General features: G+C 33.1%; 1 protein-coding gene across 1 annotated transcript in view; it reads left to right on the forward strand.

The window, feature by feature from the left end:
- BCKDHB (branched chain keto acid dehydrogenase E1 subunit beta) overlaps positions 1-9,206 on the forward strand; it is a 258,801-nt gene extending 249,595 nt beyond the window's left edge. Inside the window, exons 10-11 of the mRNA XM_072642674.1 lie at positions 7,564-7,712; positions 8,760-9,206. Coding sequence (XP_072498775.1) covers positions 7,564-7,704 — 141 coding nt within the window. The 3' untranslated portion in view covers positions 7,705-7,712; positions 8,760-9,206. The remainder of the gene's footprint in view (positions 1-7,563; positions 7,713-8,759) is intronic.
- The last annotated feature ends 4,559 nt before the right edge of the window (positions 9,207-13,765 follow it).

Genomic DNA, 13,765 nt, shown 5'->3' on the forward strand with positions numbered 1-13,765 from the left:
TAAACTTTCTATAATACACTGGCCTCTCAGTTCATCAGCCTACTCACCTAAGAAAGCTTTCTTGGTTTCTGTCACATCTAAACCTGTATTTAAGGAATAAGGCACTTAAACCATGTCATATTTAAGATATTCTATAATGTAACTTAAGTTCACCTTTTCTATTTTATTCTTTCACCACAAGATGTTCCTCAGTATCATCTCTTATTCTTCCAACTCTGTATATTCACCTCAGCTATCCCTTGTGCCTAGAGCCTAGACATATATTCTCTCTGGCTTATATTTATTTTCTTCCTTAGACCATATATCAGGTACTTCCATGAAACTTTCCCTGATCCTCCCTTCTCCCATTTCAAAATGCTCTGATTTCTCAGATTTGCTTGTAGGTCTTTCCCTTCTCTCTCCTTTTGCCCTTTTGTTGTAATTCTTTTTAACTTATTTATGTATGTGCTTTATCCTCCTTATTTATTTGTAAACTTCTTGAGGTTCAAGGGCTGTGTTGTTTTTATTCTTTGTCTTCAACTGTTCCACACAATATGTATGTAATATATATATAGTACCCAATAAGTCAGATTAATTTGTGGAAAAATCTATTTCCAAAGTAGAATAATTTTAATAATGCTTTATTATATTTAAGTACATATAATTAAAAATAAACATTTACAAATATAAGTACTATCTGATCTGCTTTAATGCACAGAAAAATCTTTACATGTAAGGGACCTGTTAGTAACAACTATCTCTTTAAAGACATAGAACTTGGAAACTGTTTATGTCTCAAATAGGTTAGCTATTTCTCCTGCAAATTTGTTTCTACTACTAAGGTGGTTTTCATACAGTCTTTTCTTGTTGATGATGGAAAATAAAACTTTGAACCATTCTATGTCAGATTATTCCAACTATTTAATTACTGGAATTCCAAGTAAATGATTTTTAACAATCTTTAGTAATGTTGCAAAGCTTTACACTTCATTTCCGTTTTTCATCGTGATTAAATTGAAACAAATTTATTTATACAGATTCAATTCCAAATAAATCAATGAATCTACCATTTATTCAGAAAAGCCAAACTTAACCTTAAGGCTATGTGGCTGAATCTAGTCACTCAATTCAATTCAAACAAAAAAAAATAAGCAATATATATGTTTGGAATTGTCTAACTAGAGCATTACCCGGTGATATGACCTTTGACTACTAGACTATGTATACCTTGGGCTAAGGGATTTTTTTTGTCCATTTTTGAGTCTTCTCCATACGCAACACAGGCCTGTGAATGGTGTAGAGGCATAATAGAAATTTGCTGCATTGAAGCTTTAAAACAGTTAATTTTGTATTATGATTATGTAAATTAAAAGTAGTAAAACTATTGCATAGGGGAATATGATGTATTTCAAGTTTGATATTTTATCCAGGATTTTGCTATTTTTAAGGTAACCTCAAACTTAGCAGAGAGATGGTGCAAAGTGGGGAGAAGTATTCTTGTCACCATCAATTTAAAATTAATCTGAAAGAAAAATATGGAAATATGGATGAAATCCTTAGTGAAAGTTTTTTTTTTTTTAACAGTTTCGATTGCAAAAATTTAAAAGGACTCTGAGAATATTTCTGTTGTTACAGACCACTTGAGGGTAGTAACATTGCTTTCTTTGGTCCTTGAGCTCTAGCTGCTACGCTGGTTGAGATAGTACAGTACCATGTGGTGGTGTTAGAATGCTGTATAAATATTGAAAAAGTGAAAAACAAGCATGAAAATCATATGCTCGGTAGCACTATTAAAAGTAGCTTTATGGAAATATTTAAGCTACTTACTGCTGAGCAAATCAAAATAGAAAAAAAAAGGGACTAAATAAACTCCTACCTTTCAGGAAATGACTTTATCTCAAAGTAACGCATTGCTAAGGAGTCATTCCTGTCCATATAGTTTTTTATTTGATTTTATAGTATATATAGGTGTGTGTATACATATGCACATTTGTTCACTAAATAATTTCATTTTAGTTTATTTAAGCTGATTTTTTTCATCTATCAGGAAGCATTTTGAAATATAAAATTCTGTAAGCTTTAGTTTCTCTGGAGATTTTACTGTTTTCCATTAGTGTATGCAAATTGTTTTAACAAAAAGTATTTTTTTTTATCACAAGTAAGTTTTAGATGTCAAAATAAATTGTATTAAATGCAAGTCAAAAGAATTTAATCAGCACTTTTTTTCAGCCCAAAACTCTTTTAATAGGTGATTGCTTTAAATGCATAGTGTACAAAACAATTTTTGTTGAGGATTGAATTTTTTTGTTTGTTTTTAGCTATTAATCTTTATCCAAGATCTCCAAATGGAAATGTTTATGTTTTTATTCGGTTACTAAGTTGCTGGGATTCTAAAGGAGAACTATACTAGTGCGTGATAAAGTTTTTATATGCAAAAACAGAGCCTGTACCCTGTACCTTCATTATTACAAAATATCAAAATAAATTAGGTTTGTGAGGCTGATTTGAACCTTTGTGACTTATAATTGATTTTGTGATGAAGTGCTTTCAAATGGGATTATAGATTCTAGCATTTTTTTCTGCTTTCGTTTCATTCTGTTTTATTCCAGGTTTATTCCAACTTAAAGAACCAGAAATATTAGGGGAAAAGTGCAGTATCATCACATTTTAAAAAAAGTTCTACCAAACTATTAGTTAAATGAGCTTTTTATTTTAATTTTTGACTTAGGTTTACCCTGATTTTATGTCTGTAGAAGTCTTTCTTGGAAAAAAGGGGAGCTTTCTCTGAACCTGTTTATATTCTGAGACAATTGTCACTACTGGTCACCTAACAAAGTTATCCAGACTGCATCTTGCCCTCACTATTTAGATCAGAAATCATAACATTGAAAAATATGCTTATTTCACATTTTAAGTTATTTAAAATAATTCTGAATTATAATGATAACCTAAAAAATTCTTCTCAATTATCTGAAAGAATTTTTGGGGGAGTGAAAATTATACTAATGCCAAATTTTTAGTAATTTTCCTTAGGAGGAAGAAAACAGAATTTTTTAATAGTGTTAGATATTGAAAACTTCCCAGTTAACTTAAATATCATTGCTAAAATTATTTTAGATTATCATTTCATGTGAAAGTTTTAGCTAAAGTATTCAAATTTCATTAGAGGATTTTAAGGCGTTGTGCTGTGCCAGATGCTTTTAAAGCCTTAATATTCTTGATTTTGCCTTAATTACTTTAATTAGCACATATTTCTATTTATTCTATGCTTTCAGCGATATTTATTGGGTGTTAGAATATCTGATTTATATTATGTCTCTTGGTGGCACTCTTTAGTTGGAGACAAATTTTGCATCTGCAGTTGAGTTGGGGGGTAGGATGGGAGGACCACATTGTAAAGAATTTGGTGGTCAGATGTAGGAATTTTGTTTTTAAGTATTATAGTCATTATTTTGTTTTAAAGTAATGTTTCAAAGCAAAGTTACTGATATTTGTAATTTATGTTTAAAAACATCTAAATGGAGAGAACAGCAGAAACAACTGAAACTGAATGATGCAAAATTGCAATGAACAAATGTGACCTTGAGGAAGAGTTAGGAGATGCCATCGCTTCTGTATCTTTGTAGAGGTGGAGGACTATGGGTGTGAAACATTGAGTATGATATCAGTCTCCCAGTAAGTCAGTTAATTTTGCTGAACTTTTCCTCCTTATTTTTATAAAGGATAGCTCTTTAGGAGGGGAGGAATGGGATGCATTTTTGTAGGTGATCTAAAAACAAAATGTATCAATAACAAAAAAAAAATAAAAAGAAATAGAATATTTTTTTCCATTAGGACAAGTTTCTTTTCAAAAAACATTATTGAAGATTTAATTCAGCAGCAGAATTGATTTCCCCCTGTTCAGGGCAGTGTCTTCGCAGGTTTTTATGACTCATTTGTTGAAGAAGTGTGAATCAGGACACCACAATCTATTTCCTCATCTTCTGGCTATTCTGACCACTGGCAAACTTTCTTGACAAATTTGAAATAACATGTCACACTTATGTATAGCCTCATATTTGGAAAATGATTCCACAGCAGTGAAAGCTTTGAACTTACATAATAGGAACTAAAATGTGTCTGATGTGGACTAAAGTATTTCAGTGTGAAAACTAACAAATGTACCAAAGATTATTAGTGCCTTGTAAACAGATCTGTATAGAGTTTAATTCTTGTACTTCTGATTAGGATATTTACCCATTTAACTACAGGTAGAGGCAATATATCTTCTTTACATTCTTATTCCCCACAAAAAAATTTAATGAAAGCTAAATATTTGGTATAGTAGAACATTGAGCTGTGGAGTCAGAAGATTTCGGTCATGTGCTTAATCATGTCCAGCTGTCATCACCTGGGTACACCACTTTATGTCTGTGAGCCTCAGAGACTTCATTTTTTAAATGAGAATACTTCACATCAGTATTATGAGGAAAATCCATTTTAAACTCTGAATTTTCATATTAATGCAAGTTATTGATATTAGTGAAGATAATGATGGCTACTGAAATATAACAGAGCCTGCTTCCCATTTTCAAAGATCTTTTCAGTTTATTTCATCCAGATGGCTTTCTCCTTCAAGAGAAGTATCTCTGTGAACTGTGTAACCCAATATATATTTGTGATTCTCCTCTGTAGCTGAATTGTTTTTCAGAATCATATTAATGTTCTGATATTTCACATAGAGTTAATAGTAATATCATCATTATATGGGGCAGCTAGGTGAAACAATGGATAGAGAACTGGGCCTAGAGTTAGGAAGACTCATCTTCCTGGGTTCAAATCCGGTCTCAGACACTTGCTATCTGTATGACCTTGGGCAAGTCACTTAACCCTGTTCTTCTGTTAAATGAGTTGGAGAAGGAAATGGCAAACCACTCCATTATCTTTGCCAAGAAAGTCCAGCATGGAGTCACGAAGAGTCAGACACGACTGAAACAACTGAAGAGTAACAACAGTGCTTATTTACTTAGCATTTAATATTTTTAAAGGAACATAAAATGTGCATATCTGTTATTACTTGGCATTGTACAGATAAAGAAATTCAAACTTATGATTTCATTAAATGTTCCAGTAAACAGCATATACCCATTTTTGCTCACAGTATGTTTCTCATTTATGATACAAGAATTCCAAGTTGGATGTGCTATCTTTTTTTAAACTGTAGAAAAATGGGAAAAGAAATATGTCAGCTGAAAGCAATTATGGATATAGAAAATATTTGTTTTTTTCAATCCCACTTTAAACTTTTCTCCTCAGAGATCCCATTACAAGGTAGATCACAGCTAAATAATGGACTATGTCTTATTTTCTCTCATTTTAAAGGACAGAGATGCAAAATTATCTCCATCTGTGCTGAAAAGAATCTATACCTAGAATATCTATTTATTGTTAAGAGAAAAATGGTATTTGAAAAAAACAAGTAAGATGACCGTATTTCAATTTGGAATTCTAATTTGAAAGCATTTATTTTCTCAGTATCTCTCAAACTGAGGTGTGATGGCGGTTTTGTGCCTTCTATCAGATCCATTTCCTACCTGATGGCTGTTGATATGTTCAATACATGAAGTGGTCCTGTTGAAATATTTCTTTTACTTTAGGATCTTATATATCCTTCCTCTGCCCCCTCTCACCTAAAAACCACAACCTTCATCGCCACTAAGTGACATTTTGTTTGCCCTTTTATCTCTCCAGATTTTGCCTTTTTTCTCTTCTATTCTCTATCTAGAGCAAGGATGGAAAACTTGTGACCTTGAGGCCACATGTGGCCCTCTAGGTCCTCAAGTATAGCCCTTTGACTGAATCCAAACTTCAGAGAACAAATCACCTTAATAAAAGGATTTGTGCTGTAAAAGTTGGATTCATTCAAAAGGCTATATTCAAGGACCTAGAAAGCCACATGTAACCTCAAGACCGCAAATTCCCCACCCCTGATCTAAGTCACTCTTAGTTTTCCTGACTCTAGGTTTTGATCAGGTTTTATTCATTTCCTAATGAACCTCTTAATTTCCAGACCAGGTCCTGGCATTCCTTCCTTCATTTTTCTGGCTCTCAGACCTGACCTATCTGTGTTCCCCTGCTCCAAATAACACTTGTTATTTTACTTCTGTCATTTTCCTGTTCTTTTAAAATGTCCACACCTAGAGACTATTATAACATATCAAGAAGTGATTTACTATGACCAGGTTGAATTCATCCCATTGAAGCAATGATGACTCAACGTCAGGAAGAATAAAATATTCTTTAAAAAACCTAATGGTTATTCTAATAGATGCAGAAAAAGCCCAGGACTCCACAGAATATATAGTCATGTTAAAAAACAAAACAAAAAATAAGCCTTAAAAGGAGAGGCGAGGAAAAGCCATTCTTTAATATAGTCAAAAGCATATACCTGAAATCAAGAGTATAAACAGAGGTAAAGCAAAACTACCTCCTCTCCCTACTCTTATTTAATAGATGTCTAAAAATGCCAGCAATAGCAATAAGACAAAAGAAAAGATAAAGGATTTAAACATCAGCAAAAATGAAATTACTATTTATCAATGACATGATGATGAACCTAGAGAAACCAAGAGAATCAGCAAAGAAATTAGTTGAGATGATTAATACCTTTGGTAATGTAACAAGATACAAAATATGTCTATAAAAATTATAGTCATCTCACTCTAGCATTAACAAAAACCAGGAAGAAATAAAAGAAATTCTGTACCTTTTTATCAGGTTATGGTAAGTCACAGTGATTATTCTTTACTACATAAGTGGTTTGGATTCTGTATTCATGTCCATTCTATAACTAGTAGACCCATGAATTTTAAAGGAATATGCAGAGAGGACATAAATTAAGAAAATAGACCATGGCTGCTGAAAATTACTGTCAAGAAATGTTCAGTGCATGAAAAAAAGTTTATTAAGAGCATACAGCAAATTGGTTACTGTTTTGCTTATATTTTAACTTACAAACTCGTGTATGTTTAAGGTAAAGTTTTTAAGATTTTATAATTTTTACCCTAAACTTAGATCTTTCATTTGCATAAAGTTCATTTCTGAAAACGTTTCCCTCTATAGTCATAGTGGAGTTGGGAGCACTGTACTTGTTTTATATTTTGAACAATTGGTAACCATTTGCACATGATTTGATTTCCCCTGCTGCTTATTTAAGAGTACTATAAGAAAAATACCTTGCTTAGATATTGCTGAAAAGTGGACTTTTGGTAGATATAAGGAGAACTGAGTAATGCTTGGAAATCTTTTTGAAAGTGGAAAGTACTATTTAGTGTAGATGTTGAATATTATTTCTGGCATAGAGTTGGCTTATGGTAGAAATACTAAAATTGGATCTGATGTATATTATCCAGAGACAAAATTGAAAACTTTAACTGTAGAATGCTGTTTAATTTTGTTTTAAATTGACCAAGAACATTTTGAAAGGGTTTTAGTGCTTTTCTTATTTAGTGGTTTGCCAAAACTCACTATTTTTAAACTTGTGATTTATGATCTTTAAGTTTGAAAAAAGAAATTATTGAAATTAACTTCAGTTTTTGTTTGCAGGAAGAGTGTTTCTTGAATCTTGAGGCACCAATTTCAAGAGTGTGTGGATATGATACACCATTTCCTCATATCTTTGAAACATTCTACATCCCAGACAAATGGAAATGTTATGATGCCCTTCGAAAAATGATCAATTATTGATCAAATAGGTCAGTATATTTTCAGTTTTTGAAAAAGCAAACATTTGTTATTATGATGAAATTTTTGTAAGAGAAAGATTAGTTTGAAGTGTATGACATGTTTCATGCTATAAGCTGTTTGGTCAGATTTAATAGGTTTCTTTATCTCAGCTATAAAAATGCATTAGGTAATGTATATAACGTAATTACAAGATTTCTTGTAGAAACAATTTTCATTACATTCTACACAGCACAGATTTTTAAAAGCAAGTGAGAATTAATTCTTGATGATAACATGGAGCCTGTTTCTCCAACTTTGTTGGTTCAGAAAGTTAGGTTGCCTAAGCCCACAGGAGACACTGCTTGGAGCATGAAGAAACAATGCATGAAGAGAAAAGGATAACATAATTACTCTCCTCTTTTACTCCATGGACAATGTCACTGGGTCTGGTAGTTCCATTTTGAAATAGTTACAGATACACATTAGGTCTCCTAGTAGTTCACACATAATCTCTCAGACACATGGCTGTAGTCCCTGATGAGAAGTCTTCTCAAGTAACTACAAAAGGTGTTGCTTGGGCAGTGGTGGTATTAGCTAGATGTTCCAGGAACCATCAATTCCAACCAAGACATTCTTGTCTTAAAATAGACTTTTGAAAAGGAACCAGAAAGGGCATGATCCTTTCCCTAGCTCCTTGGGTTGTGATGTTAAGTATTATGGAATCAAACAGGGAAGGATTTTAGATTTTAATTTTACTTTATATTTTAGCAGTGCATTTTATAGCATTGGGATCTATTTTCATGTTCATATGAATGCATTTCTCCTGTCATAGGTATGAGAAAATTATTTAAACCTTATGTGAACTTAGATATATTTGAACAAAATGTATGAAACATTTTTAGGTTTAAATACTGTTTATACTAAAAACACAATAAAAGAAAAATAGCTTTTCTGTTCAACAAATCAAATAAGGCATAAAATGACAATTGTAGGAATAAGAAATATGTATGTATAATTAATTATTATTGTTCTCACTTGGTCTTAATCTGCATGATTTGTTTTTGTCTTGTACACAGGCTAGAAGTAGAGGCAAAAGTATTTAATGGACTTTGATATTTACTCAAAATTGTCTCTTCACATGGACTTCGTATGAAACCATCTATCCTGGAAAATTGTCAAGACGGAGCTACAGCTCAGAATGTTCTCTGTTAGCAGAGACAATAAGGATATTTCTAGTAGTGAATAGTTTAATATGGGCTTTATAAAATTTTCCACATACTAGAGATAAAAACACTATTAAGTTTATATAACCTTGCTTGGTTACATCTTTAAATGACTTCTTATGTAAATAGGGGATGTGGGACTGTACTCAATAAAGCTTTTTCAGGTTGTCAGGTTTTTTCCTCATGGTGTTTCTACTAAAATCTGTAATTGTGAATTCCCAAAATTGTGAAGCATAAGTTGGTTGTTGGTTAAGTCATAATAAAAATGAAATGGAGCTTGGTTTGGGCTTTCTGACTCTAGACTGCTGTACCCAGGGTTTGTTTTTTTTTTAATCTTTTTGGCCAACGTAGTTTCCTTTCTTTAATATTTCTTTAATATCTGGCCTAATTCTGCTGTATTTCCTTAATAAGGTGCTACAACGTCTCATCTTCCTTTGTCTCTGAATCTTTCTTTATGTCTCTCTCTCCCTTAATCAGTCTCTTTGTTCATCTCTGATAGGCACAAATACACATGAACATGAGTAGCTTAGTAAAGAAAACCTCCTTGTCACCTACCTTTCTCCTGCTTTTCTGTTTTAAAAAAATTACTCCAGTAATATGAAAGGACCTGTGATTGCTTCAGCATAGGAAACACTGTCTTCTGATGTAAATTGCAGCCCATGTATAACAGTGCATGAATCCTCAGTAAGAGCTTGAGGCAAAAAGAGGTTAGGTCTAGGAATGCATAGCTATTAAGTATTAGAGGCAGGGATTTGAACTCACATCATATTGAATGATATTGCTATACCCCATTAGTTCTTTAAAAAATATTATAAACTAAATACACTCAACAAATTCAGATATATCAGTAGTCTAAAAAAACTATGCCATATATCTCTAGATAATAATCCTGGCAGGCCTTAGAGAATTTGTTCCAATTTTTAACTATCTTGTGACCACGTGACCTTTTCTTTGTGTGCTTAAAAATTAGTATGCAAAAAATAAAAATTAAAACCAAGCTTTGATTAGAGAAAGAACTGAAATAGTAAAATTTCTAGCACTAAAACTTTTCTCTCTTGCTTCATTCCCACCAGAATCTTGTCTCTGAATGTGTATATATAGCCCAATGGAATCATAGCACTTTTTTTTTTGTCACTTTAAGGTTTACAAAGCACAATACAGACATATTTCATCCCCACAACAACCCTGTAAAGTAGGTAAGGGAAAAGACCCAGAAAGTACCTTGACCATCATTACAAAGAAAAGAAAGTGGCTAAGGTGAGATTCAAACCCAGATTATCTGTGACTTCAAGTTAACCATTCTATTTACTATACCACTGTACAAAGCAGCCAACTCACACTTCTCTACTCTCAAACTATGCAGACTTCCTCTCCTGTCCAAAGATGTATAGGGAACACAGGTCAGAGCTTCACCCATAAAGCAGAGACAACCATGTCCACTGCTTATTACTTTCCATATAAAACACTGAATATTTAATTTAATCCATTGAAAACGTTGAAAATGAAAACATTCTCAGGAATATCAATGGATCTGTTATTTTATGGCTACAAAGTGTAACACTAGAAAAATTAACTTGCAATGGAAATCTAACTGATACATGTGTGTGTGTTTTCCTTTTTTAATATTGGAGAGTACTGCCAACCTCTGTACTAGTATGCATTTACATCTAATCATAAAAACTATAGTTGAAGAAACCCCTAATGATTGCATCCCCACTAGCAAAAATTTTACAGAATGAATATGATTCATAGGGGAGTAAAATATTTAGCAATAACTTAATAGTGCTAAACCCTAATAACCAATTTCCGAAGGAAAGGTTCCTGTCACTATCGTGTTAACCAGTTAAGGTGGTCGTGGGTCCTTCTGAGTGATCATTTAGTTCAGCAGTTGCTCAGGGGTAATTTATTTGCCACAAACTCTCAGTGGACTCAGTGATTATCTAGTGCAAAATTACTTGGTGGTTTGGATGGACAAACTGTCTTTAACAGTGTGTTTTTGGAGGGAATCCATTTGGAATAGCAGTGCAACAGCCTTTCCTTTTAGAGAAAGTACTTTTGCTCATCCACAATTCTTATCTTAGGCAACGTGGACTTATACATGAATCAGTCTCTACCTGAAAGATGCTAATAGAGAAATCTTTTTTATTCCTGGATTCCTTTTCCACTTGCAGTTCACCAGAACAGCAGGAGGTTATAGAGAGAAAACCAGTTTTGTCTTAAGTATTTTCCAGAGAACATGTTGCACCAACTAAAGCCTCACATATGTATACACAAATGGATAAAATATAAATTAACAAGCAAACTAAAGATATCTTGATGCAAGGAAACAAATTCGGTCTTGTAGGTATCGCTGCGACTTGGATTGCAGTTCTGTGACTCTGGATACCTTATTTAAAGAAAACAGGCTAGGTCAAGGGGGTTACAGATGGGGGCAGAGTAGCGTTATATATTGAGAACATAAACTGAAGGTGGAAAATATTTGGGTAAAAATCAACATGGAGAAAGTGTCCTAAGATTACATAAGAAAAAAAACCTACTCAAAAAAAAATAAGCTCAATATAGCAGTTACAGGAAATTTAAGTTACACAGGCATCTGCTGCATCTCTTTTCATCAAAGGAAGAATACCTAATACGTGCCTTAATGAAAATTTTGTCCTTCAACAAGATAGCACGGCAAGCAAAGGACATTTTACTCTGAATCTGCTTTTCACCAACAAGGAAGGACTGGGACGGAAATGAAAATATAATTGGCAGGAAGTGACCACCCCATCTTATTGGTGGAAGAGAAAGGTGGAAATTGTTCAGAATGAATCCTCATTTTAGAGACAGCTTTTTACAAAGCGTTCAGTGGAAAGATAGGTTCCCATAGACCAGGCCTGCACAACATAAGGTTTGCAACCCACCAAAGGATTTCAGGTGACATGTGACCTGTGGCAACAAACCAGTGTCAGTCTGTCTCTAGTGAAACTTATCATGTGACCTGTGGCAACCAACTAGGGTCCGTCTGTCTCTAGTCTAACTTATCTGAGACAGGAAGAAGTTTACAAGTTGTGCCAAATTTTCTGAGAGGTCAATGCAAGAGAAATAGGAAACTTTCAAGAATGAAATTCTAAAAACAAAGGAAATTTTGAGGAGGAAAAGGGGAAGTTGTCTAAAAGAGATAGGTGCTTAAGGAAGCTAAGGGGACTCCCCAACTAACTAAGTCTTTAAAAGACAAAAAACATGAAAGTAAGGGTACATAACAAGATGAATGCCAAACATCTTCCTGTTACAATAGTATCAGGATTGCTAATAGAATGAACTGAAGCTTGTGCAAAACCTAATGATCACAAAAAGAGTTGGACTCTGGCTATATGGGGAAATGATAACTGACAATAGAAAAGACAGCTGCTTAACTTTTTTTTTTCTGCCAAGGAGCATAATACTTGGCTTACAAAGGGCAGAAAAAATGTCTAAGAGGAAGTTGATATTCAAGACAAAACATTAATGACATCGAGCTGGATATTGAGTTCAATTCACTTGGTTCTGATGATTTACTTCCAGTGTACTGAAATATTTGGCAGATGGGATGGTTGGGCTATGATTGGTGATCACTGGGAGATTGTGACCTACGACATGGTGAAGTTGTTTTCAACAATCTTTAATAAATCCAAAACCTCAGGGGAAAAAAAGGTATCCAGCAGATATGGGGTAACTGAAGTTGAGTTCGTAAAAGCAAACAGAAATGTCTCTCAAATTTGTTTTTTTCTTAATATCCTCATGAAATAGCAATGAAAAACCTTCTTCAAACTTCCGTTCAACCCTTCTCCCAAGCCCTAGCTCATATGGCTATGAGTACAAGCAAATTCATAGGACTGTGATCCAAGAGTTTACCTGTAAAGATACCTGGCACTTCCCTCTTCCCTCTCAGTGATAAATTGAGTTTTTCACTCTGAAAGTGGTGGCACATCTTCTATGAAATTGGAGAATTATGGAATGCAAAACAAATTAAGCACATGTGTATTAAAACTGCATTCATAAAGCAAAAGTTACTCAATTATAAAAATACTGAATAGTTACAATCCACTCTCAAAGCTAGACAAAATCTAACTGAAAAAAATATATAACTGAAAAAAATAGAGTGGAAAGATGTATGTCATCTTGTTAATGAAAACACTACATACAGGCATGCACACACACACACATACACATATCAGCATCATGAGTCATCTTTACAGAAATAGACCATGCTTGGTCACAGAAAGTTTATAAATAAATATTTAAAAAGCAGAAATATTAAACATATCTTTTACAGATCATAAATTTAATAAAAAGTAATATAGGGAACACAACCAAAGCATAATAGTCCTAAGTAGAAACTTCATTACAATATTCTGAATAATGAGTGGATAAAGAGCAAATAATAGAAAAAATAAATATAGGAAAAGCATAATAGTGAGATAGCATGCCAAATATTTGTGTTTTGCACTAAATATCTGAGTAAAAATAGCTGAAAACATTAACAAAATGAAAAAATTAGTGAATTAAAAACGAAAAATTTCAAAACAAACAAACAAAAAAGCATTGAAGAGGAAATCATAAAAATTAGAGGAGAAGTAGATAAAAGGGAGCCTATAGAAATAAATGGTAAAAGTTAAAGCTGGTTCTTTGTAAAGATTAAGAAAATTTATGAATCAGCTTGCTCAAAAACAGGAAGAAAAATACTAAAAATGAACAAAGTGTAATCACAACAAACAGAGGAGAAATAGAATTGTAAGAATGTACCACACATATTTATAGGCTAACAAAACTGGTAATTTAAAAGGAGGAGAGATGCCTACCTGCTTGTGCTCCAGTTGAGCTCTAAGGCAGGGCTTCTT

This window comes from Notamacropus eugenii, chromosome 2 (genome assembly GCF_028372415.1).
Source record: "Notamacropus eugenii isolate mMacEug1 chromosome 2, mMacEug1.pri_v2, whole genome shotgun sequence".
NCBI classification, from domain to species: Eukaryota; Metazoa; Chordata; class Mammalia; order Diprotodontia; family Macropodidae; genus Notamacropus; species Notamacropus eugenii.